The sequence below is a fragment of the Lutra lutra genome, chromosome 8, assembly GCF_902655055.1.
Source record: "Lutra lutra chromosome 8, mLutLut1.2, whole genome shotgun sequence".
Taxonomy (NCBI): Eukaryota; Metazoa; Chordata; class Mammalia; order Carnivora; family Mustelidae; genus Lutra; species Lutra lutra.
In genome coordinates, this window is record NC_062285.1 from 35173566 (window position 1) to 35199986 (window position 26421).

General features: G+C 43.8%; 1 protein-coding gene across 26 annotated transcripts in view; it reads left to right on the top strand.

The window, feature by feature from the left end:
- MICAL3 (microtubule associated monooxygenase, calponin and LIM domain containing 3) overlaps positions 1–26421 on the top strand; it is a 214573-nt gene that overhangs the window by 108180 nt on the left and 79972 nt on the right. For 17 of the 26 annotated variants that reach the window (XM_047741596.1, XM_047741598.1, XM_047741595.1 and 14 more), the window contains exons 8-23: positions 1239–1496; positions 1817–1932; positions 2930–3056; positions 4253–4349; positions 6521–6668; positions 8696–8892; positions 10660–10772; positions 10862–10924; positions 11406–11579; positions 13167–13250; positions 16387–16485; positions 18493–18549; positions 19227–19250; positions 20900–21007; positions 23508–23615; positions 24229–24415. In XM_047741596.1, coding sequence (XP_047597552.1) covers positions 1239–1496; positions 1817–1932; positions 2930–3056; positions 4253–4349; positions 6521–6668; positions 8696–8892; positions 10660–10772; positions 10862–10924; positions 11406–11579; positions 13167–13250; positions 16387–16485; positions 18493–18549; positions 19227–19250; positions 20900–21007; positions 23508–23615; positions 24229–24415 — 1960 coding nt within the window. The remainder of the gene's footprint in view (positions 1–1238; positions 1497–1816; positions 1933–2929; positions 3057–4252; positions 4350–6520; positions 6669–8695; positions 8893–10659; positions 10773–10861; positions 10925–11405; positions 11580–13166; positions 13251–16386; positions 16486–18492; positions 18550–19226; positions 19251–20899; positions 21008–23507; positions 23616–24228; positions 24416–26421) is intronic. The other 9 variants (XM_047741618.1, XM_047741619.1, XM_047741620.1 and 6 more) reach the window with 5 other exon arrangements.

Consider the following 26421-nt stretch of genomic DNA (forward strand, 5'->3'; position numbering starts at 1 on the left):
ATTGTTTTTCTTTGTTGGTGGATTTCTATGGAGCCTTTCAGAATCTTATTTTGAAAGCCTCTGTTCCATTTTCAGTGTATTTCTTCTCACCCCCTGGCTGCTGTTGCTCCCACCTCGCATCTTTTTGGCACTAGAGCTTTCAGGTGCTTCCTTTGGGTTTGATGAATTACACAATGCTGAGTATTTCATATGTTCCCATTTGCCAGAAGCTATTTGTTACCCAGAAGATAACGATCGCCAATATAACATAAATTATAAAATATGTTTTCAGTTTAGAAAGTACCATCACGGGCGCCTGGGTGGCTCAGTGGTTTAAGCCGCTGCCTTTGGCTCGGGTCATGATCTCAGGATCCTGGGATCAAGTCCCACAACGGGCTCTCTGCTCGGCAGGGAGCCTGCTTACCTCTCACTCTCTCTGCCTGCCTCTCTGCCTACTTGTGATCTCTCTCTCTGTCAAATAAATAAATAAAATATTTAAAAAAAAATAAAAGTACCATCACATAAATTATTTTATTTGATATTCAAAACAACTCCATGAGTTGGATTAGGCAAGATTAAAGAAGTATGACATGCTCCAAGTAAATGGAAACACCAGGCAGCAAACCTGTGCTCTTTTAGAAACAGCCTCCCCCATGGGGCACCCAGGTGGCTGAGTTGGTTGAGCATCTGACTCTTGATTTTGGCTCAGGTCATGATCTTAGGGTTGTGGGGTCATCAAGTTCCATGCTTAGCAGGGAGTCTGCTTGGGATTCTGTCTCTCTACCTCTCGCCCTCCCTATCCCCACCGTGTTCTCTATCTCTCTCAAATAAATAAATATTTATTTATTTATTATTTATTATTTATTTTTTATTTTTTATTTTTTTTTAAAGAAGGACCACCTGGGTGGCTAAGACAGTTAAGCATCTACCTTCAGCTCAGCTCAGGTCATGATCCCAAGGTCCTAGTTTACCCAGTGGGGAGCCTGCTTCTCCTCCTCCCTCTGCACCCGCCCCTTCCTGTGCTGTCTCTCTGCTTTCTCTCTCTCAAATAAATAAATAATCTTTTTTAAAAAACAAATAAAAAATTTTTCAAAAGAAACAGCCTCTCCTTTTCTCTTTAATTTGTGTAGAAGACTTGTTTTGGAATATGAAATCACTTTAGGAAGAAGGGAGAGGCTGTGAAACTAGCTTATATCTGACATGTATAGTGTGGCTCTAGTGGGGCTTTTCCTTCGACCCTTTTCTCTCTCTGGAGACAGGACTACGCTGACACAGAGCTCTTGCTTTCCCGGGAGAATGTGGACCAAGAGGCTCTGCTGAACTATGCCAGGGAGGCGGCTGACTTCTCCACTCAGCAACAGCTGCCTTCTCTGGATTTTGCCATCAATCACTATGGGCAGCCTGATGTGGCCATGTTCGACTTCACTTGTATGTACGCCTCTGAGAATGCTGCCTTGGTGCGGGAGCAGAATGGACACCCATTACTAGTGGCCCTGGTTGGGGACAGCCTCCTGGAGGTGAGTGGTAAGGGTGGCAGCGCTTTATAGTAGAGGCAGTAGTAAGGAAGCGGTGATAATGAGGAACAACGGGAGTATCCCAGGTTGCAGAGCGAGTGCCTACAGCATGGTGCAGCAGAGGTAGACTCCCTGCAGAGATACCCCAGGAAGTAAGGAGGTCGCTCACTATGGATGGAAGCTCTGCAGCTTTTGTGATTTGTTCTGCCGGTTTATGAACAGTTGCCAAACAGTACCGTCAACAGCAGACTTTCTCTCTTAGTTTAGTTTCCCTCTTTTGAAAGGTAATTTATTTTAATTCTTTGTTTTCTGTTCCTTCATAGCCTTTTTGGCCAATGGGGACAGGAATAGCCCGAGGATTTCTAGCTGCTATGGACTCAGCCTGGATGGTACGAAGTTGGTCTCTAGGAACAAGCCCCTTGGAGGTCCTGGCCGAGAGGTAATGGGAAGTAGCCACGGGTCCCTTTCCCGGGAGTGATGAGTGGTTTGCTCCTCACGCAGAGTACAGGTTTTCTTCCTTCTCTCTCTCTCTCTCTCCTGCTTTCTTAATTAAAGATGTTTTCATATTTAAGAGAAGAAAAGCAAGATAATGATTAATAAAGTCATAGATATGTAAAACTATCTAATTTAAGTGCTCTTATTTCTTTCCAAATTAAATTTATTACTGACAAATGGTATCTGAATCTTTGTATTCCTTTAAGGAACAGTATCTGATTCCTTTATGGCAGTCACATGAACAAATACGTAAGCATAGTACATTAAATCTTCCCATCCTTAAAGTAGAAAGACTTGCACTAATGAAATCAGTATGGTAGCAGGGGACATACTAACATAAGAAAAGAAATACAAAGTGACTTTGGATTCAAAAGAAAACCCCAAATTGCTTGCAAATATTTCTCAAACTTTCAAATGTCAGATATGTTGAAGGAGATTATTGCATATGAGGTAAGAGTCCTAGGATTTGTTTGCTAATAAAGAACAAATGCCTTGACCAGAAAAACTAGAGAAATAAGATTTCCTGGGTGTAGTCGGTGGTTGATAGCATTTTAAGTCTGTTATCTAAGGTACTCTGAGCAAGTTTAGTGGCAAGTTCTTTTTTCATCTGTGGTTTTCGTAAATATTGGCCTACTTGAAAAAAACAAAAGAGTAAATTATTTGCCTTTTAAATTAGAATCAGGCTTTTTATCTCAACCCACCACGGTGTACTTGCTCTTGCTACTGGTCCTCAACCAGTCCAGTGCCTGTGGAATCACTGGAGTAGTGGGAATGGGAGCAAGGGCTGATGTAGGTTTGGAGAAAAATGGCCAATGATGAGGACCCGTCATATCCTTCAGATTATTTGGGATATTGACAGAAAATAGGAATATTGTCAAAGGAGAAGGAGATATGTATGGTGCTTGTCACTGCTCTGAGTAAATTGTTGTATGTTCTTGCAGAGAAAGCATTTATAGGTTGCTGCCTCAGACCACCCCTGAAAATGTGAGTAAAAACTTCAGCCAATACAGCATTGACCCTGTCACCAGATACCCCAACATTAACGTCAACTTCCTCCGCCCGAGCCAGGTAAGAGCCTTCTAGTCAGTTATCTACATCTAAGCCCATATTCAGGATGGATCAGGCCTCTGAAACACTGAAATATGTCTGTTAATACCGTATACATACACTTCTTTCATAATCCAAGTAGATGTCTCCCTGGAATGGTATCACTTTCCCTCAATAGATTGAGCAGCTAAGGGAGGGAGTTTTTGAAGATCTTGCCAGAAGATCCCAGGTGACCAAAATGGTGGATCCAGGATTTTCTCCGGGACTTTCTCATTCAAGCTGCATGTTGTAGGGGAGAGAGTACTTGCTCACTACTCAGGAAATGGAACTTCTTGCATTATTGCCACCCATCACTTTGATGTGGATGTGTCATCCCGTCTTCTCTGAACCCCAGTTTCTTCATCAATAAAGTGGAGGTGATAGTCCTGCTATTCACGGGACCATTGTGAGGGCAAATGAGATTGTTCACTTGAACAGACTGACTTTGAAAATTAGTATCTTCTGTGCAAGTTAAAGATACTGTTGGTCAGTTCTGTTACACTGCTGAGTCATTTCTCACAATGTCTAAAGCCTTAAAATTGCATTGAGAATGACATTTGACAAAGCGCTATAATCCCAAAGAACCCAACAGTTTTTAGAAAGCGGTCCGTTCAACCATGAGAGACTATGGACTCTGAAAAACGATCTGAGAATTTTGAAGGGGTGGGGGGTGGGAGGTTGGGGGCACCAGGTGGTGGGTATTGTAGAGGGCACGGATTGCATAGACCACTGGGTGTGGTGCAAAAATAATGAATATTGTTATGCTGAAAAAATAAAAATTAAAAAAAAAATGTAAAAGAAAGCGGTCCGTTCAACATATTTGCCTCTGTACTTGTGTAATTTTTTATTCACTTTCTATCTGAAGTTTATGGCTCTAAGCCTTCTATATACCTCTATTTAAGGGGCCTGTGAGACCTGCTATCAATGGGCAGTATTAATGGTTCAATAGTGACTATCAAGGGGCCCTCCTTGGCTGAGTAGCTAATTTTTAGCACAACTTTTTTACACTAGTCTGTATTTGTTTACATGTAACCCCAACACATTCTAGAAAGGATTTAAAGGTCATTGTCATAGCTTTTATCTGAACTTTGCCCAACCTGCTATCTTAGTCTTTCATTTTGCTCTCAGGTGGGAACTTGTTAAGTGGTGTTTGATTTTCCTTCTTAACTTTCTGCCAGGTGCGCCATTTATATGATACTGGGGAAACAAAAGATATTCATCTAGAAATGGAGAACCTGGTGAATTCCCGAACTACCCCAAAGTTGACTCGCAACGGTGAGTTCTGGCAATGACCTATTAAATGCGAGTACCCTATTCAGAGAAGTCTGAACTTACTGAGCTGGTAGTGCACACAGTACTGTATAAGGCCGTGGTTCTCAACTGGGGTGATTTTGGCCCCAGGGAACATTTGGTAGCATTTGCAGACATTTTAGATTGTCATGACTGGGGGAGGGTGCTAAACCTCCTATAGTGCACAGGTCAGCTCCCCACAACAAAGAATTGCCTAGCCAGAAATGTCAAGAATATCAGGGCAGAACCCAGAGAAATCAGATATAAATGCTGTTGAGAGAGAGGAAGTGAGCACATACCCACACCAACTAAGGTTTCTTGGGGGAGACTTTAGGAAAAAGCAGTGGCATTTTAGCTGAGTACTACGACATTGCCAGGATACAGTTATGAGGGATAAAAGCCATTCCATATTTTGTGTTCACTGAAGGGCCCCTGTAGATTTTTTTAAAATGAGAGCAGAATGAATGTACCTAGTCAGCTACATGGAAGATGGAATGGAGAAGGGAAATGCGAGAGGCAGGGCCACTAGTTAGAAGTACATTGTAGCAGTCAAGCTAACGGTGGTGAAGGCCTGAATCTGATGCTCATGTCGAGGACGGACAAGGGAGTGGAGCGTAGTTAGAAGAACTCTGACTTTGGAGCCAGGTGCAACTGTGTCCCAGTCCAAGCTTTGCCATTTGTGAAATTTGAGGGCCAGAATAGGTTATGTTGCACCTCTGAACTTTGGTTTCCTTTTCTGTTAAATGGGCATAAGAAATAGCTACTTCCACCATGGTCACAAATGGCAGCCATTTTTGTCATTGTCGTTATTCATTATGCAAGTGAGAGTATATTCTAGAGCCAGAATCAATAGGCATCGGCAGTTTGGTTGCATGGGTCAAGAGATGGTTGCAGATGGTGCCGCCATCAGTTTGGACAAGGAAGCAGGAGGATAGAAGGTTTGAGTCTGTTTTGAGTTTGACATGTTATTGCAATATCAGGGTGGATTTCACAACCAACAGGCAGTTGGAAGCATTTTCGTCTGTGTCCACTCAGGTGTCATCTACTTGAAAGCAGGCAGTAAACCTTTGTCACTATCATTTTAGAGCCTGGAATGTTGAAGTTGCCCAGTACATGTTGGGTTGGTGGAAAAACAGATTTGGGAGACATCTGAACAAAGTTAATTTCTGAAGTAAATTTCTGATTTATGATGATAACAGCAGGAGTGTTTCTCTGTATAGTTTTAGAATAAATTTTCACTGAAAAACTTAAATGAAACAGGGTTTTTATGATAATACAGTTTTTATCTTATGTTCCCAAGTCACTAAATGACTTCATACAAGATTAGATATTTCCAGCTGCCAAAGGTAAGAGAGCAGACATTCTTGGACACAAATAGGAATTCACAGATTCTTCTAAATGCTCCATATCAGAGCTCCTCTGATGCAGTTAAGAAAAATGGACTTTTAGAAAGGCCATCCGTGTTTAAGAAGACACAGCGGTGAACTGAAAACATCCAAGTGTATGTGTTAATGTGTTCTCTTTTTCAAGTTGTGATCATTTATAATATGGAGTGCCAGTTCTGGCCTGGGGGACTGTTCTGGTCCAGGGTCTTTGGCCTTGCCAATGTAATCCTACAGAGTTTCTTCATTTGCCAAATCACTCTGTACCCTGGAATGTGTAAGAGTGGGCTTTGCGCATTATTGGTTTAATGTATTGCTAGAGAGAACATACTCTTTATTGCTCTACTCCTCCCAGTATAATTTGAAGGGAAGGAGCTTCTTCAGCTAGCTGCCAAGCCGCGCTTCTAGACCTTCTGTAGGTGGGGTAACAGGTCAGTAGATGGTGCCCTTCCAGCTAAGTCAGTATCCAAGAGTGCTGCAAGGACCCCGGGCTTCAGGACCAGCAGATCCAGATCATTCCTCTTGTGACTTACCATTCTATTAGAGGGACTGGTGTTGAAATCAGATACTGGGTAAATTTGGTAGTTTCTTATCTACCTAAAATTCCACTATCGTGATACCAATTACATAGCTTTTTATTTTTGAAAAACAGTGATAACTGTTTTGTTCCTGCCTTTAGTAAGTTTTTAAACCGATATGTGTACTACAAGGAGGATCCTACATCAATGCTACCAGGTGACCACACTTCTGATGATTTTTTTGTTTTTGTTTTAGAGTCTGTAGCTCGTTCAAGCAAACTGCTGGGTTGGTGCCAAAGGCAGACAGATGGCTATGCAGGGGTAAATGTGACAGATCTCACTATGTCTTGGAAAAGTGGACTGGCCTTATGTGCGATCATCCATAGGTACCGCCCTGATCTGATGTAAGTTGTGACAAACTTTGTGTTTCATTTTGTATTTGCTCAGGACCTCAGAGTATTTTGCTATCAGGTAGCCAAATTTTGCATTTCTTCCTAAAATGAGATACATAGCAAGATACTTTTTTCTAGGAAGCAGTGATTAATTTCAAGTTAGTTATATTTAAAACTTGTGTCAAGCATCGTGTAGCTGAATCCAGCTGAAGTTTTAAAAATCACAGCACTCAGAAGGTCAAAGACTGGTTTTAATACCCACCTGGGCCTATTAACATCACACAAAGGAAAACTCTGTTTATTGGCCCCAAGTTGAACTCTTCATTTCAGCCATCTATTTCCCAGATGCTGGTGGTCATAAGGAAAACCTCACTAGAACATTTGGCTGGCTGAAGGCAAATATGTCACTACCAACAAACTCAAAAGCAGTGAATGCTTACCCAATTTATCATGGTTCATTGGTATTTTCTCTGTTAAGAATTGTGCCTTTTGCAAATATACTATGCCCAGGCCCATAAGATTCAGGCTACCTTACTCGCTTATATCAGTGACACCCTCTCCTTTGGCCATTCTTTATTCACCTAAATGCAAAATCACTACAATAGGATGACCCCAGGTCAACTACAGAGACCAGTGCCTTCAGATTTCCCCCATAGGCATTCGTTACCATGGAAGCCAAACAGGAAGATCCAGAAACAGAAGAAAAGACTGTTGAATTATTTTGGCTGCCTGTCCTTTTCATTAGGGCCCAAATTTGTGCATTTGCTTTAATGATTGCTTAAGGAAACCTAAAAAACATAGTTCCTGTTTATATTAAGTTATAAATTAATAAGGCCAGAGCTACTAGAAACGGCCTTACATATATGGTTTTGGAATAAGAATTTCTGATTTATTTAGATAAAGCTAAGTGATCTCCAGTGCTCCTGTCCCATAGGTAATGCAGAGGTTGGTAAATGAATGTAGGACCTCCCCACCCCCCATCAAGAAAGGACAGGAGAAGAAAAAGGAGTAGTTTGAGAAGGATTGTGATGAATGGCAGAAGACTGGGTGAATCTGTTCTCTTCCAAAGGGAAGGCAGGAAAGAAAAGGAAATGGAGGCAAAAGTAGCTGAAGGGAAGCTAGCAGGTGAGGTGGGGTGTGGTAGAGGGAGAAGGCTGCCTGCAGAAGGTCTAGGGAAGTTCCATGTAACAGAACACAAAGCAGTGGGGGTAGGTGATTTGGCACCGTTTAGACTATAATGACGTCATTCAGGATGAGGCCTTCCTGGTTTAATAGACTTAATCTATAAAGAAAAAGCATTTAGAAAAATGAAAACCTTGCTACGGAGTCAGTAGAAGGTTAACACAAAATAAGGCCTGCCAGTTGATCTGAAATCACCCCTTAAAGAAGAATGGTCTCGGTCTTTACTTCATCGAATGGCAAGAAGCTTGAGACACAGCGGGAAGTGTTTGTTAATTTAAGTACTTGGGAAAACTCGGGAAATTTAGCCTCAGAAACATCTTTTGAGGAAGGTTTTGGTATTTCCCTTCACGTAGAAGGCTGAATAAGATTTACCAGAGCTGATTTAGTGCATCAACAGCTCGTCTGGTCCAAATGACACAGCGGGTAATAGTCCTAAGCCTTTAGAAGCAGTCTGATCCAAATAGGATATTCATCATTATTGAGCATTAGTGTAATATGTACAGATCACATACGAGGATACATATTAAAGATAGTTCCTATTCTTGGGCTTACCTTTTAGTAAGAAGTTTACATTATTGGGAAAATGAGAGTAGTTCTTCAACTTTTCCCTCCTTTTTTACTTTCTGGGTAGATCTTTAGTCATTTCTTCTCCTTGAGGATGATTTGCATTTTATTGGTGTAAGGGAGGAGACCAAAAGGTGAGAAGAGCAGGTTGGCTCTCAAATTGCAGTAAACCCCGCACCCTGGATTTTAGCTGAAAGACGAAGGAAATGATGATGACTCTACTGATACTGTGTTTTCTGGCCTGAGGATAAGCAACCCTCCTTCCTATGTTTTTCTCCTTCTGTTTTTCTTAGAGATTTTGATTCTTTGGATGAGCAAAATGTGGAGAAGAATAACCAGCTGGCCTTTGATATTGCTGAGAAGGAACTGGGCATTTCTCCCATCATGACAGGCAAAGAAATGGCCTCGGTGGGGGAGCCTGACAAGCTTTCTATGGTGATGTACCTGACTCAGTTCTATGAGATGTTCAAGGACTCACTCCCATCCAGTGGTAAGGGCTGGCGGGCACGGGTATGGAAGGCCTCCATTTTTTCTGTTTTTTCCCAGCTTTTCTTTCTTCCCTTCTAACCACGTCCTTCGTTAGTACCACCAGAAGCAAACCTGCACTTACTCTGTATTATTATTGGTTGGCAGTCTGGGTAAGGCTCTGGAACTTTGCTCCATTATTTTTTCCTTCTTGACTAGTATGTTCTCAGCCATTATTTCTTTCCCCAAATCTTTCTCACTAAGCCTATGAGTTTGCAAAAATCATTCCTTTGCAAAATGTTTTCCTTGACTCTACTACTCCCTTATACCCTTCCTCTCAGAGCCAGCTTTTTTAAAAAAAGTGGTTTGTTCTAAGTAGGACCTCTGCCTCCTAAGGCCTAAACTTTGCAACACTTTGCAACCCGGCTTCTTCTTTTTTTTTTTTTTTTTTAAGATTTTATTTATTTGACTGATCACAAGTAGGCAGAGAGGCAGGTAGAGAGAGGGGGGGGGGAAGCAGGGCTCAATGCAGGGCTCAATCCCAGGACCCTGGGATCATGACCTGAGCTGAAGGCAGAGGCTTTAACCCACTGAGCCACCCTGGCACCCCCCGGCTTCTGTTTTAACTGCTCTGCCAAAAACTATTCTTTATAGTCGTGAAGAATCACCCAATCTGCATTCTTTTCTCATTTTGCATCTCTCACTCACTTGGCTTTTCTGCATTATTTAGCACTATGGAATGGTATTCTTTTTCTTGAAATTCTCTCTTCTCGTTGGCCTCTGTGGTCCTGTACTTGTTTGCTTCATTCTCTTTCTTCTGTAACTGTTCCTTCTCTGGCTTCTCTCTCTTCTCCAACCTTTTAGTGTTTTTCAAAGTCTTTGGCCCTCAGCCTGCTGCCTCAGTCTACCAAAATGCTACCAAAAAATATTCCTGTTATCATTTATTGTCCCTCAGAGTAAGTCAGTACACATATTGCTTTAGAGTGTTGACCGTGGTACCCAACCTGGATTTACTTCCCAGTACTTGCACCTGTTTGACCTTAGGCAAGTCACTAAATTTCCCTGTGCCTCAGTTTCGCCATCCATAAACTGGATTTTATGTACATATAACATAAAACTGATGAGCTAAGGAGAGTGTTTGGCAAACAGTCATTTAATATCAGCCGTATATTATTAATTTTGATTACTTTTTAAATTACTGTTGTTACTAATAAAACATTATAATCCATAGAGTTTGTGGTTCCACAGTGTGTACTCTTACAGATGTCCATAGCTTTTTCTGATCAGATATGAAGTTCTTACAACAGGAATCCACAACTCTCAAATCTGTTTAGGGAGAGCCTATTTAGGGAGAGCCTTCCTGTTATGTGTGCCTGTGTACATGGTTGCCTGCATCATCAAAGCCAATGACCCTGAGCTATGTATCCTTCCTCCCTTTCTCCCTCTACCTTGAAGTTTTTGTCACAACAGTGAGGCTTTAGCAGTCTGTTGTAACTAACAATCATAGGCAGATTGTAACGTTTGAAAAGCGAAAAGTGGAGGGTTTTGTGACTGCAATGGATTGGAAAGAAGAGTTGGTTCTGTTAACATGGATGGAAAAGAAAGCTCAACATCCAGACCATAGTGTGCATTTCTTTATTGAATTTTCCACTGAGTTCCTCTTGCTTTTGTCAGAGCAGATGAACCTTTAAAGTTTTCTGGGGTTCTGTGAGCCACCTGCAAGGAGTGTAGTTCTGGTCAGTACTTTGAAGCCCCCTCCAGGGCTGTGCTCAACATTGCTTCCTGTTCACAGATGCCCTGGACCTGAATGCCGAGGAGAAAGCAGTTCTTATAGCCAGCACCAAATCCCCCATCTCCTTCCTCAGCAAACTTGGGCAGACCATCTCTCGGAAGCGTTCTCCCAAGGTAAATAGAGGAAGTTTTTGACCTGCTACAAACCTACGGGTGAGGTATGGTGACTAGGATAATGCAGTCTCCCTCCTCTCTTGATATAGGATAAAAAGGAAAAGGACTTGGAAGGTGCTGGAAAGAGGAGAAAGACCAGTCAATCGGAAGAGGTAAGATTTAGCTGGGATTTGCTAGAATGGTCATACTGAATTGCCCATTGGGGCTGAAATTAATTTCCAAATTGATATTGCTAGATCTTTTCATATTCATTTTTATGAGAATTTCTGTGAGCAGCTGCTTTTTCAATAGGCTTTTGCCTTTGTACAGTGTTTTGGAGAGCATCTAAGGAAGCATACACACACGTGTGTGCACTAGTGCTTTCCTCTCTCTTCAGAATTTTACATTTTGCCGGGGGCAATGGCTTTCTTGAGATAGGACAACACCAGCCCAAGTCCAGATACCTCTTTATACTGCCCCATGCACCAAAGTCTTGCTGACTGCCTCTGGAGTTTAGAACCTTGAAGAAAGCTGTTAAGCTAAAGCAAAAATAGCAGCTGCCATGCCAGGCACTGGCTGCACTCCTTTGAGGGAAGGGCATCTGTGGGGGACTTCTCTAACCAAGGCCGGTTCTTGGGTGTTGGTGTTTGTCAGGAGGATGTGCCCCGTGGTTACAGAGGAGGAAGGCCCACACTGGTGAGCACCCTGACAGACAGGAGGATGGATGTGGCCCTTGGCAATCAGAACAAAGTGAAGTACATGGCGACCCAATTGTTGGCCAAATTTGAAGAGAATGCACCCCCACAGTCCACTGGTATGAGGAGACAGGTAAGCCCCACTTCGTATCTCACCCATCCATGCTTGGTCTGGCCATATAAGAAGGAGGGATCTTCTCAGTCAAATGAAGTGGGACAGGGTGTGTCTCAGCCGAGCACTCAGACCCTCATGACTGTGTCTGGTTTTCTCCTTGTCTGACTGTGGCCGAGAAAAGCTTTTGATAAGCTCCTCCCATGCTTTCAGCACTGCTTTCTCCTCACCATTCATGTCTGAGGTGTCTGTGGCAAAAATTCAGAAGAGGCATTTGAAGTTTTATAAATATCTATACATATTTATATGCTCACATATGTGCACAAGTTGAATTATTAAAGAGATAGATGCTTAACTAAGGAAAATGCTGGAGAGAATAATAAAGGTAATCAAAACACCTCTAATTCTGTTAACATTTTTTTATATTTCTTTCTCTGTTTTCAGTGCATTTTTGTTTTTATAGTTGAGGTCATTTGGAAGATACACTTTGTGTTCTGCTTTGTTCGTGTAACTTTGGGCATATTCCCATGTTGTTCCAAACTCTACAAGCATCTTCCGATCCATGTGTGTCTGTGCTTTTCTTAACTCTTCCTCTGGTGTTGGATGTTTTTGATGTTGTTCATCTTTCATGATGAAGTATGAAAAAGTATGAAGTATGAAGTATAAAAAATGTTCTTGTGAGAAATCTTCTTTTGTGTATTGTGGATGGTTTTCGTAGGCTATCCTTGAACTAGGTCAGGAATTATGAACATTTTAAAGAGTCATCATGGGTACTAACTTGAGAGTGCTAGACAGAAGCATTTGACTTGAGATGTCTTTGTTAGGTCTTCCCTCCCCTCTTGCTTATTTGAAAGTCACTAAGACTTCTTATAAGAGGAGGTGCTAGGATTTGGAGATAAGTGCAAGAAGTTTCTTACAGAGCTCCCAGGGACCTGAGAGAACATCCAAAGGAAAGGGAGCCCATTCTTTTTATTCTTTTACTCTCTTTCTTCAGCTTTTTCCATACATATCAGCCATTGTTCTAAGGACCAGGGGTGAGGGGGGTACTGACTTTGCTTGGAGTCTGGCCAGAATTAACTTCTTCTCACATTTAGCCTTTGGTTATTAATTTTTACACTCCAGTCATATGTATTGTGGCTCATAGAGAGGAATAATACTGTTCATTGGTAGACGTCTGAGGTTGCCTGGCAGCTCTGGCAACTGTGGGATCTGCCCCATCTCAGGAGGTCTGGAAAGCTCTCCTTGGGAGGAAGTTTGCCCCTAAGAGAAGGTTGTGTTCCTCATTTTGAGTAGAAAGTTTAGTTTTCCAAACTAGAATTAGTAGTTTAGGTTCAGAGCTTTGAGCTAGGGAAGAGGAGAGTGAAAATTACAGCTTCTGATTTCGTTTTTTTCCTTTTGTATTTGCTTTTGGTTTGTGGGGTGGGGTATTTTGTTTCCTTTGTAAATGTAACTTTCTAAGAATTAATTCTGTGTCTGTTCCCACTCCCCGCTCATAGATGTGTGTCTGTCCACCGTTATCTTTTTTGTGTCTTCTCCTACCTTAATGTATTTTATTTTGTTTTGTCTCCATGTCCTGTCCCCCACCCATACTTGGCCTGTGTGTCACAGCCGACACAAGAGCGTGGGGTCAGCCAGCCGTCCTGCTGCCTACCTGAGCAGGGTCGCCCTGCTCCCATCCCCCAGTGGAAACAGGTAAAGGAGCTGTCCAGGGGCCAAAAATGGGTGCTGCTTCCCTGGGCCTTCCCAACCTGCTCATCCCTCAGCCAGCCAGGGCTGAGGCCTACACTTTAGAATCCTGGCTCCCAAGGACAGGAAGCTTTTGTACTCATTTGAGTAGCAGCTTTGGGGAACAGTTTAACAGACAGTGCTGATTGTATTGCATGATTTGTTTAACTCCTTGGGATTTAAGAAATTAGTTAAAAGAGTGGGTGGTAATTTGGTGTTGAAACTAGGTGAAGCTCTGTGGGAAGTTGTTCCAGGTACCTTAGCTTCTCCGCTTTACCACTGTAACCTTTGACCCAAGTTGACTTTTTGCTTACATATGTCCTTGTAACTAATGGAGGGAGAATCCTGAACTCAGCAAGGCTGAGAATTGGGGCAGTGGAGCCTTTCATGTTAAATAGGGAAATGTTAGCCAAGAAATATCTTGAACTATGATTTTTATTTGTTTCAGACCCTCAACAGAGATGATCATGGGCATTTTCTTGGCTTTTTGTCTCCATTTAACATACACCTTGAAAATTTTCAAAGTAAAGTTTTTACAAGATCTCCTAGAAGGCTGCGTCTAAGCAGTATTGGATAGGACAGAAGAAGTAAGTGGAGGGATGTCAGCTAGTTGATAATAGGAAACCCTTCGGTAGCATTGGGGCCTCTACTGTATTTTCTCCCAAGTCACAGTTGAGCAAGGTCCTGCTCTATTATGTGTAGCCTGGATTCTCTGTCTTGTGGTTTGGTATCATCTAGGACTAAGATTCTGAGAGGTCAGGTGAGCTGACCCTTGATTTCTTCTTGTGCTATAGAGTGCCAGCTGTTGCTGGGAGGTGCTGGGGAGTGGCAAGTGGATTTTATTTGAATTACATTCAGGGCAAAAGTTCCTTTCTAACCTCTTTTAAATAATATGCCACATTAAAGGCAAGCTCCAGGAGGCTGAGATGGAAGCTGGGGAGAGATGTTCACACTCACAACAGAAGCCAAGCTGCTTCTTCCTCTGTATTTGGAGGACGTCTTCTGGAAAACAAACAAAACTCATTGGAAAATCCGTTTTATTCTCTTACCCTTTGCCTTGAAGTCTAGGTGGAATGTATGATTTGAAAGGTAATTTTTAGTTGAGGATCTGCTGAAGGAGAAAGTGAACTCTAGATACCCCCAAACTCTAGATTCTGACAGTATTCATCAAGGTCACCTGACATAGGAAGAGCAAAGGGGAAGGGAAGTTAGTTTTAACACGTGTATTGGATGAACAGATGACTTTAAATGTCACATGCCCAGAGCAGCTTTGGTTTGGCTTGCTGGGAAGTCTTGAGGGTAGTAAGTGTGACCGAGGAGCCTGGCTCAGCCAAGCCTCTGTCCTGGTGAAGAGTGGCATGTCAGCTCATCACCTGATGGAGCTGTACTGAAGGGGCATCAGGAGCTTGGTGTTGGTGGGCCTGCTTGTGTTTCCCCTGCTTATGAAGTATCTGATGGCCTCTGACCTTGTGCATGGTGCTACATGGAGACATAAAAGCTAGGTTGTCATCTGGGTAATTTATGAAGTAAAATATTGCTAGGCTCTACAGGCAGCAGAATAGAGCCCTTGAAGTCAAACCTGGCTTCTGTGGAGTGGGCACCAGAGATTACAGTTGGAAGGAGTATCTGGGTAGATCTTGGTAAGTGAAAAACGATGAGCCATGAAAATCCTATTAGATCGTTGCTGGATAGAGTTGGAAATTGTAAATTTACTTCATTGTGAAAGAACTGTAACTCAGTTACATGTAATTTTTCCTCAATACTAAATTAGGGATGGCATTATGAGTCTTGGCCCTGTCAGTTTATCTCCTAAGAGAACAGGAACATGCTGGTGCTCCAGAAACATGGGAACAGAGGAACTCCGGTGGTGTGCTCCAGTGGCCCTCTGCTCCTGACTCATCCTGATGATGGCCTTCATTAGCTCCCTTTAGGAATGAGGGGGTTACCAGCCAGACCTTACAGTGACTCACTTTCTGTTTCTCTTGAAGAGGTTTGACTTGAGGCAGGAGGGTGTGGCAAAGCAATCACTGGTGGCTGAGATGGCATGAGGATTAGTTTTAACTTCGGTCATGGATGGAAGAGGGAAAATGAATAATAGTTGGCTTGCCAGTGGCTTCTCTTTTTTACCTTCCTATGTAAATAAACACTTTGGCTCTTCCCTCCCCACCCCTCTGCCATTTGATCTCAGAAATGGGTCCAGCAGGCAAACTCTGCATATTAACCAGTCTTGGTTTGGAAGTAAATTGTCGTGAGAGGTGGGAACAAACCGGGGGGGGGGGGGGGGGGACGGGGGCTGTTTCCCCGGGCCCTACAAGCTCCACACCTTCTTCTCCCTCCTGGGCTCCCCCTGTGTGCTGCCCCACGAGGTCATTGTGGGCTTGAGGAAATGGAGGATTCCTCTGGTCTGGAAATAAGTAACTGTTTCTTAAGCACCGAAAAGTTCTGTAAGTCACAGGGAATACAATGTGAGGGGGAGAATGGGGAAATAATCCATGGATATATATGGTATTCGGTTAGTGACAGATGTACTTATTTTCTTATATTCTGTTTCCTGTACTTTATTCTATCTCCCTGGTGGTTTTCCAGAACCTTTTAAGTACACTCCAGAGGCTGAGGAGAGGGAAGCCATGGCAGGGTGTTGTCTCGGTTGGCACTCAGGGAGCTTTGCTGCTGGTGGGTGTACAGGTGACTGAGCCCTCGGGGGCCGGTCTCCACACTCCCCTCATGATGGTCGGCCTGTGTGCCCTTTCTCTCTACCTACATCCAAGCTCATTTCTTCTATCCTCAACTTCCCTCATAAAACCAACAAAGGATATATCCTTGATCCCTGGCGTTTAGAAAGTGTTACATGCAAGTTCTGTCCCAAGACCAGCTGCAGAGATGACCCATGTGGTCTGCACTTATCAGACAGCGCAAGTATGGCCTGGAGGCCAGTCGCTGACTGTGACCAGCCATCTTCCCTGACCACACAGCGATTGTCATGGAGGACAGAGAGGCACGGGAGGGATGTCTTTGGTAAATGCTCTTAATCCTTCCAGAACCAGCCTAAACGTGGCCCCTGTTTCACCAATGTTCTCTCTATTTGTGTCTGTTGGTGTAAAAGCGACGGGAAAAGGAGCGTTCTCGGACCTGCCCCAAAAAAGTGATCACGCTCTCTCCTCCCCCTACTCCACCTCCCTGTCGGGCCCGTGGCAGCCAGCAGGTGATCCTCTCTGCATGCTCGGTGGTCCTCGTCTCTGTCTTCCTGCCTGCCTGCCTGTGTAGGTGGCTAGGGTGGAGACCAAATCAGTATTCCCTCTTTTCAGAACTAACAATTAAAAAACAAAAAGAGCATTTGTAGCAGAAGCAACCTTATTACTACAAATGAGCAATTCCAGATCAGACCCCAGGATGGCACATAATACATTCAAACCCTGGCTGGTTGAATCTAGTCCCACATCATAGGAAAACAACTATGCAAGCACAGACTAAAACTATATTTGTCGCAGATGCAAAGTCCAAGAGCCCTGAAGAGCAGCACATTTTTATGTAACCTCATTTAAAGCAGCCACTTTTGTCTTGCTACCCAAGGAGGTATATTTAGATGGGCTTTTGGAAGGCTTTTATAGGGCCTCACTTTATGAGTTTTGTTCTTTCCAATTTTGAGAGCCCTGCTTCTTCTTATCCAACTTGTGCTAGCAAACACCTACCCTTCCTGTCTACCCTACTCACACTCCAGGAAGTTCACTTAAAAAATGCTTTCAGAGCAGTTAACCACAGACACGATTAAAGGGGACAACAAGGATACTTATATAAAGTACATTTATAGAATATATATTGACCTTTGTAGGATATCCATATAAAATAAAATACTAATTTTAAAGGCAGGAGCTATGGAAAGACATTTTCTCAACTAAGGTGGCTTATTTAAAAGGTGACCCCTAGTAATGTATCTGAAAAGACCCACACTGTGTTCCTGGGTCTAAGAACTGAGCCACTGTAGGTTTAGCGATTATGCTATGCCTTATCTCTACATAAGAACTAACACTTAGATCCAGGTGGTATTCCCAGCTCTTCCTGTGTTATCTCATCCAATTCCTTACAGTAACCCTACAAGGCAGGTACTATTATCACCTCCATTTTACAGATGAGGAGACTGAGGCATAGGATAGGGAGGCCAAAGCACTTGGTACAAGGTCGCACAGTAAGTAATGGAGCCAGGAGTTGAATCTGGGGTGTGACTTGAGCCCAAGCTCTGGCCTCATCCTGCCTGTGGAGACAATGTGCTCATGGGCCCCATTACCAGCTTTGGATTAGTTTTTCTACCAGCACACGGCCATAAGCTGAATCCTCAGAAGTAATCCAAAGAGTGGTAAGAGTACCCTTTCCTTTCCCTGTGTGATTGCTGATAGTGGTTTCCTCAGGTCGGTGGTAGCAGCCATATGCCTGTCTTCCGGATTTCCATCCCTGTCACATACATATTCCTGTCTGTTGACTGAAAATGCTTCCAGTTAGGGGTGCCTGGGTGGCTCAGTGGGTTAAGCCGCTGCCTTCGGCTCAGGTCATGATCCCAGGTCCTGGGTTCGAGCCCCGCATCGGGCTTTCTGCTCAGCAGGGAGCCTGCTTCCTCCTGTCTCTCTGCCTGCCTCTCTGCCTACTTGTGATTTCTCTCTGTCAAATAAATAAATAAAATCTTTAAAAAAAAAAGAAAAAGAAAATGCTTCCAGTCATTGTCCATGTCTCCCTTTAACAAATAATGCTCTGGTCCCGTATTCCTATTCAGGGACCACTCCCCACCCTGGAGTTTCCTCTGGACTGTTGTAATGGCCATTTGTTCCAGCCAGTTTCCATCTCCCCACCTTTCCTTTCTAATGTCTTGTTGTGGAAAACTTCACCCTCCTAACCAGCCTCTCCTATTAAGCCTTCCATTTAATGCCTCTGATCTTGTGCCACTGTGTGAAAGAAATACGTTTGTTCCACTTTGGTACTAACCATAGTTCTTTATATCTGTGGTTGACCTCACTGGAGGCCAGATGGACAGGGTGCTGGACAAGGAGTTGTCCTAGCGTCATGGGATTTGATATAGACGGGATTGTGGTTACCTGGGGTGGGAATATGTCAGGGGCAGGGAATATATGTTGAAATGAATTCTGAATTTCTGGCACTGTCACTTAGTAGGTCCACATAGAACATGTGGATGGAGCTTAAGTTTCTACTTTGTTGCCAACAGACATACAGGGATCTTGATGCTGACAGCCGTGGCAAGCAGAGTCCCCATCAGGAGAGGGTAAAAGAGCATGAACCATGGCATGGGATGCTGAGGGCCAAACAGATGGGGCACGCTGTGGTGGGGGGCGGGCAGAGGGAAGGTGGGGATGGTCTCTGCTCCCCTTGCTTTCTGCACACTCTTGTCACCCATTCAAGAGCAAGAATTCTTGTTGCTAACTGCGTTGACCTGTGTAAATAGCATTCACAGGAGAGCATTCATCTGCCCAGTATTCAGATCAATAAGCAGGTGGCATTTGCTTCTATCTTTTGACATTCAGGGGTCTAGAGGTAGAAATACTGAGAGAACCAAAGCTCTTACTGGTGTGGGGATTTTGTAAGTATGAAGAGGGTGGAGAAGAAGGAAGGCGGTGACGAGATGGGGGTACGTAGTGAAAAGCTTCAGCTACTCTCTTTTCTGAAAAACTGAAGGGGCAATTACTGATGACACCTGGACATCGTATCATTTGACAAATAGCAGAGATGCCCCTTTTAAAAAGCCTGCTTATTTTATGAAGCTTTTGGGGTTGTTATTGTTACCCTTAAACCCAGTTCCTGAGTCGGTATAGCTCTGCAGCAAGAGTGAAGAATCATCTTTTAATTTCGCATGGGCCTTTTTCTTTTATTTTTACCTCTCTTTCTGCTTTTGCTCTCTGAGAAATAGAGTCACAGCTAAGGAAGCTAGTGCTGTCTCCTTAGGCCCTGTCACCACGCGAGAAGCAGGTAGGCTGTGTGTTGTCAGGACCACACAGGGATTGGTGCTGGGTGAGGGAGAAGAGTCCGGGGTGGAGGTAGAAAGAGGACATCCCTTTCACCTCCTCACACACAGCCTTGCTCTGCCTCCTTTTCTTCTGCTGGGGCTGCTTCCTTCCACAAGCACTGTGTGCGCCTGGCCTCTTTCTTTCTTCTTCCTAGGCTGTATTCCTCTCAAAAAGAAAAGTAGGCATTTCCTGGAGACCGGCAAGCCCTACATTTCAGGGAATTCATACTTAAATGAGGTCCTGATGATTTTTCATGAAACAGAGCCTAAGTGAAGAAGAACAGAGGGAAGTGTGTCAAGGAAAAGGAGAGATGGGCAGGGAGAAGCTATCAGACGTCTGGGGCTACAATAAGGAAAGGTAGCATTTTCCCAATGAGCTGATTTCCGGATTCTTCACTGCAGTGTTCCTGTCTAGATACCTTTAAGGGTTACATTTATGTTCTCTTCCAGGATTTTCTCTCCACTGTTCCAAAATCTTCCCTGTGCACTCACCTGCTCCCTCACCCTCCTGCCCCAGTCTTCTCACCAGCTTCACTGCTTTGCCTTCTCCGGGGGAGCAGCCTTCTGTCTTGTTTCTCTGTGGTGGGTGGTGCTCTTCTACAGAGATCGCCAACCCTCCCAACCCCTGCCTTGGGTCTGTGTTTCTGAGCCTGCCCTGCATGTTGAGCGGAGGGCCAGTGAGCTGGCTGAGTGTCTGGAGCAGGGGTGGTTACATACTATGTTGCTACCCGTTCAAGCTATGAAGTTAGTGGGGAGCACTGAACTGGGGGTGCCGTGGATCTGCTTGGAACTAGAGGGCAGAAGCTTGGCTTCTCTTAACCATGATTGTACCTCTTTCCTCTACCCTGCATGTACTTCACCCTGAACCTGGTAGGAAACTAAGCAGTTATCACTTGCCAGAGCTTTTAGCCCTCTTCTTCCTCTTCTGGCGACTGGATGGCTCTTGGCTGCATGGGCCATGGAGGATCGTGGCTTACTTTGTTACACATGCTGCATGCAGTCTGCAGGAAACTTGGGATCTTTTCTCCTGATCACTGCTGGGATTTGGCTGGCTCCTTGGCAGGCAGAGTTTCTCTGAGCACTGGCAATAGGAAGAGGCAAAGCCACCTTTCTGGCCTTTATGGAGAAGGAGTCAGCTTCACTCGAGATTTGCTATCTCTGGTCACTGTTTATAAGATGGTAGAATCTCCTGCCCAGGAGAGGTCCCAGCTCACGCCAGTGAGGGGCCCTGCAGAGCATAAAGAGTGTGTGTGTGAGCAGGACACCACCTTTGCCCTCTGCCGCCTCCTGGCTGGTAGTGTTTTCCACTTGGGGTGGATTGAGTAAAAACCACCAAACAGGAGAAGACAAGGCTTTCAGAGGAAGCTCACAACTACAGTGACCGTGTTCCAGAGCGAGCTTCACTGTAAGCACAAGGCAAGGGTGAGCTAAAAGCAAAATGGAAGGCTTGAATGAGCCATTAATGCTTTTGGGAACTAAGAATATTTCTTTACTTCATTTACTATTTAGAGAAAGGTCTAAAACTCCCAAATTCCATACACTCAGGTCAGTATGTAACTTTTTATTTAATATTTCCTTTGATTTTTTTTTTTCTCCATCTTGTATCTTGTAGCCAGAGCCTGAACCTTCTCGTCGATTTTTTGTTGACCAGTGGGAGCTTTCTGTTAGTCTCCGCTCCTCCAACCGCCCTGCCTCTCCCTCCTCTGACTCCCTCCGACAGGTAGCACAGCCTGGAACTTGGCAATGCTCTTTCCTCTTCAGCTTCTCCTCAGTTCACCTACACAAATGTTGTGTAGCCCAATGAGGTTGCAGTGCTATTAACTTTGGCCTGTCTTCTGTGGGAATCCACGTGTGTGTGTGTGTGTGTGTGTTTCCGTCTGTCTGTCTGTTTTGCATGTGAGGTCTGTAGGCATACACCAAAGTTACAGAGGCTGCTAGCTTTCATTGCATCAACTTCTGTCAAATAAACCCTCTTTTATAATATTTCAGCTATATCAAAAATAAATATTTTTTAGCCATTAGCTTTTTAAATTCCAGGTTCTCTCATATTAATATGTATGATAAAATATGAGCCATAGTGTAATTAAATCTCTTCCATGGAGTGGTGATTATGCAGTATTGTGGGTGCCTCTTGAATTGTAATCATTTGAAGAATGAGCCCTGCTATTTCCTACAATGGAACTGATCCAGCTATAGAGTAGTTTAGAGAGCAATTGGCGAGTCTTTTTGCCCTTTCTGTTTATGTTTCCTGTTCTCAAGCAGTCTATGCAGTACGTGTGCGGAAGCATATGCATGTGTGGTGGCAAAAGTGTAAGTCCAACAATTGCTACAGTTAATCTATTTCTTAAGAGAGGGGAGAAGGAAACCATCTGCTTTTCGTGCCAGAAAAAATAGACTTGAGTCTCCACCTCTTTTGGGGGGATGCTTGTCAATATTACCACATCGCTGAGAACTGAAAGTGACCAGTGCCTTTGTACGTGGGCAGCCCTGGGCTGTATTTGCTGAATATGCCGGTTCCTGGTGGGAGGAAAGGGTCCTGGCTGAATAGTGAGGACCCTGGGCTTGCTTGGCGTTCCAGCCTCGTGTGTGACATCTGGTCTGTGCTCTCACTTACTTTCTGCAGAATGAAGTGCAATTTCCCGCACCCTCAGTGTCAGCTGTTAGACGATCTGCTCTGCTCTGCCTGGTGCCAGTCTGTTCCAGGCACAAGCTTCCCTGATATCTCTCAGCAAAAGAAGGTTTAGATTTTAGAGCCACTTGTTTTTCTCGACTACTAATCGGTATAAGCTGTGGAGTTAATGAGCAAGTGGCACCAGTCCTTGGAAACCTCCTTATTTTAAATTGAAAAACAGAATTGACTCCTCAGTTCCAGCAGAACCTTGGAGAACTGTTTGCTCATTTGGGCTTGTTACTCTCGTAGAGTTCACACGGAGTTAGTTTTCCCCCAGAGCGCTTCTCTTATTTGTCCCTGCCCAGCCCAGGCCATGCCGTTGCTCAGGCTAGCAGTTCTCGTACATACGGGTTGGTGTGTATTGTCTATTCACACCACTTCCTAATGGGGTTGTGGACATCCCCAAGACAACGGACTTGGTGTGTTTCTCAGTCAGAATGAGAGGACTCCTCAAACCCGGCCGGCAGCTGTCCTATTGCACATAATTTACGAGAGGGAGTATCGCACACACGGGGTGTCCTGACCATCTCCACGTGGAAGGGTGACTGTGGAGTCTGTAAAGGATGGCCGGCAAGGCTTTGACCTCATTCCCTTGGGACAGGCTCAAAGCGAGGCTGCCTAGCAGGAAGGCTTACAATCAAAATGTGGTAGGTTCTTGTTACTTCTTCCACATTGCTACAAAGAGGACTGAATTGGTTGGATTTTTTCTTTTCTCTTTTTTTCAACCTATGAAAAAATAATCCCTCTTGGATTAAAATGCATTCTGATTTCCCAAAACTATACCGAGCCACTTGTCTGCATGGCTGCGTGTGTTAGCTTCCTGAAGCCGAGTTTAAGAAGCCCAGCCCAGTCTAGAAGGTTTTAGCTGTAGTGCCCGGATAGAACACATATGTGTCAACAGGGAGAATGGGCCAAGAAGGATTCTACAGATGAATTTCAGGAATATTTGATGTATGTGACAGGTTATAAGCGAAACAGTAATAGAAGGAAGGTGATCACTAATAATACTAGGCTGTTGGCATCTTTTACCCAAGTGGAGAGTCAGCCTTGCAAGAGTGAGCTTGGTTTCTTTCTAAATGAGGAAATAACTTCCCAAGCCCTCCCCAGACCCAGCTTGAAACATGCTGTTCATCTGGACATCTGCCGTCTTGGTAGGAGTTGTTCCTCTTGCATTCTTTATATGTAATTTGAGTCACTAGGATATGGGCCCTTCTTATTCCATTCTATATTTGTTTCTTTCCTGTCTTCCCACCTCCCTGAACTATATATTCCAAAAAGAAATGAAAGACTATATTCTCCCTTATTGAATTTAATTATTCCTGCAGCCATTATTCTTACCAATGCTGATACATCTGTGTGGACAAGGACACCTGTTTTTCTTATCACCAAGTTTCCCTGCTTGTGGGCACTGTGTTGGCATGGTTTGCTGCTGCACCTTATATTCATTTTATACCTTTCAAAGATTTTTTTTCCCTGTCTTCTTAATTTATTTATTTTTTTCCTTCTCATTTCCCTTCATTCTGGTCATTTTATAATCTCCAACCAATAGAAGTATATAAAGATGTACACGGGCGGAGTGAGCTCATTGGCTGAGCAGATAGCCAATCAGCTTCAAAGGAAAGAACAGCCCAAAACCCTTCTAGACAAGAAGGAACTGGTAAGAGATGTATTAAGGGCACTGTCTGTCTAGATATAGCACAGCTGTGGCAAATAAACCTGGTTAATTCTAAGTAGCTTAGTAACATATCTAGCCATTATCTGCCATGTGGTAATTTTTTTTTTTTAAGGTTATCGGAATTTTGTAACTAAATTTCTATGACTGAGTGGTTGTTTAGAATGTCGTGTGGAAAAACATACTTAGTATCTCTAAAAGTGATTGCTCTAGGTCCAGGGGACCCAGATTGCTGTAGAACCATGTGAACACTGAAGAGGTATTTTTATGCTACCTTCAAAACAGAGTTCTGTCAAAACAATTTGGTTTGATTGTTGTGCAGTTCTGTAAAACCAACTGGGGTTCCCTCTGGACTGTTGGTTAACATCAATTCAGAGTCTGCCTTCTACAGCTTGCTGCATAGAAGGCACGTGTGACAGTCACTGCCATAGTTCTGCTGTGTTGTGGGAGAGCCTGTAGCAGAGGGAGCCAGCTTAGTCTGTTTCAAAGCACAGTTGCACAGTGAGGGTTGGTTTCACATATGGAGAAGTCATGCATCTCCTGAAGTTGAGCCTGAGAAGTGTTGCCCTGACATGCCTCCCACCGCCCCCCATTACAGGGCTCGATAAAGAAGGAGTTCCCACAGAACTTGGGAGGCAGTGACACGTGCTATTTCTGCCGGAAGCGGGTCTACGTGATGGAGAGGCTGAGTGCTGAGGGCAAGTTCTTCCATCGGAGCTGCTTCAAATGCGAGTACTGCGCCACCACCCTGCGCCTCTCTGCCTATGCCTATGACATCGAGGACGGTAAGCCCATTTGCACTTGAGGCCATACTTAGAAACTGGGCCTACGGACACTATTTTCCATGTGAGCTGATCTTAGGGCCTCTTTACTGCGTTCTTATATATACATTTTTTCTGCCTCTCCTAACCCTTCCCATCCATCTCCCTCTACTCTTTGTTTATTTTTTTCTCTGAGACTCCTTCTTATAAATATTTCCCTAAAGTCACCAGGCTGTAGCATAGAATTACTCAGCAGTGATGGTAATGAGAATGGCATGTGTTTACCTAAATCACTTCCCTGGCTTCATAGCCACTTGTTTCTTACTTCAGGATGGGATCTTAAAATAAAAGGGACACAAAGAGGATAAGGTTTTTCTTGTCTTTACTTTAGAGAAGGGGAAATCACAGACCTGTCGGAGTCCTATCTCTTGTCACAGATCAGTGACAGCCTGGATCTCATGCTGCCTAGATTCTCACACTTTGCTTCTGAAGGATGTAGCTCTCTAGCATCAGCGTATCTCTGATGAGAGCTTGTTGCGCAGGATCTAAATCTAATTTACCACAGTGTTCAAGCCCTCGCCTTTTGTGGCACATATTGTTTTTATAATGAAAGACCTTAATGGAGCAGAAGGTGGGAAATTATACAAATAGATGACAAAGCCTGACAGACAGAGGCAGACTGGCATGCCTGTCATTTGAAAACTCTTTAAGATTAATTGAACTGGTCACCAAAGACATTGATGATTACTGTACTTATTCCTGTAGAGTGCTGAAGGAACTTCATGAGAGGCAGTCTTACTGATTCAAAAGTAATGAAAACACCTAGATTAATAGGAGTCCTCACAGGGGTGGCATTATATGACCTCTTTTTGGAATCTCGGACCCAATTCCAGTCTAGGAGTGGGGGGAGTCCCTCACCCCCCGAGCCCCATAACACCAAGCAATTCTCTGACACCAACAGAGTGTATGAGAATTCAGCTCAGTTCTGACCCTATCTACTCTGCCCAGTGATAATATCGCATTCCACAGGTTAAGCAGGCCTGGAAGACTGCCCCTCACCCCCTACTTAGACACCAGTCACAAGCCCCAGGCTGTTACTTGTGCTTCTGACCCATCAGCTGCAGATTGGAGGTTCCAGTGACCTCTTCCCTAGGTTCTTTTCATTTGCTAGAGCGACTCACAGAACTCAGGAAAACACTTAGGTTTACCAGTTTGCTAAAGACTATGATAAAAGCTACAAATCAACAGCCACATGGAAAGATACATAGGGCAAGGTTTGGAAAAAGGGCATAAAGCTTTCATGGGGCACCTTTCCAGGGACGCACTACTCTCCCTGCAGCTCAGCGTGTTCATCAACCCAGAAATTCTCCGACCCCATCCTCTTGGGTTTTTACAGAGGTTTCATTGCAGTCATGTTTGACTAAATTATTGGGCATTGTTTGATTCAAACTCTAGTCCTCTCCCCTGGAGAGTTGGGGGTACCCTCTAATCCCACGGTTCGTCCTTCTGACAACCAACCCCTGCCCTTGGGTGGGATCTAAAAGTCACCTTAATTATTACAACAAAAGATGCCTTTATCTAGGAAATTTCAGGTATTTGGAACTGAGTCAGGAACTGTGGACCTTGACCAAATGTATATAAGAAATATATTTGGTTTTCTGATACATGTGTCTTATAAATTACAGTATTGTACATCCATTACTATGTTGGTAGGTAATTTTTGACGGAGGAGATTGCAAGATGGTGTCACATAGGAGAGGGAGTCACCTATGAGACACCTCAGTCATCCAGGCTCTGCTAATAATGGATAAATAGGTAGCTCTGTCAGAAGTAGCAGTAAAGGAGCCAAAGGGATGAACCAAGAAAAGCTAACTCTTTCCATGATGGTACCTGCCTTTTGTAACATTAGTAAAAAGTAAAAAAAAAAAAAAAAACACCTTGTGAGGGAAGAGTTCAGACAGTTATCTAAATAACAAAAATAGGGGCGCCTGGGTGGCTCAGTGGTTAAGCTGCTGCCTTCGGCTCGGGTC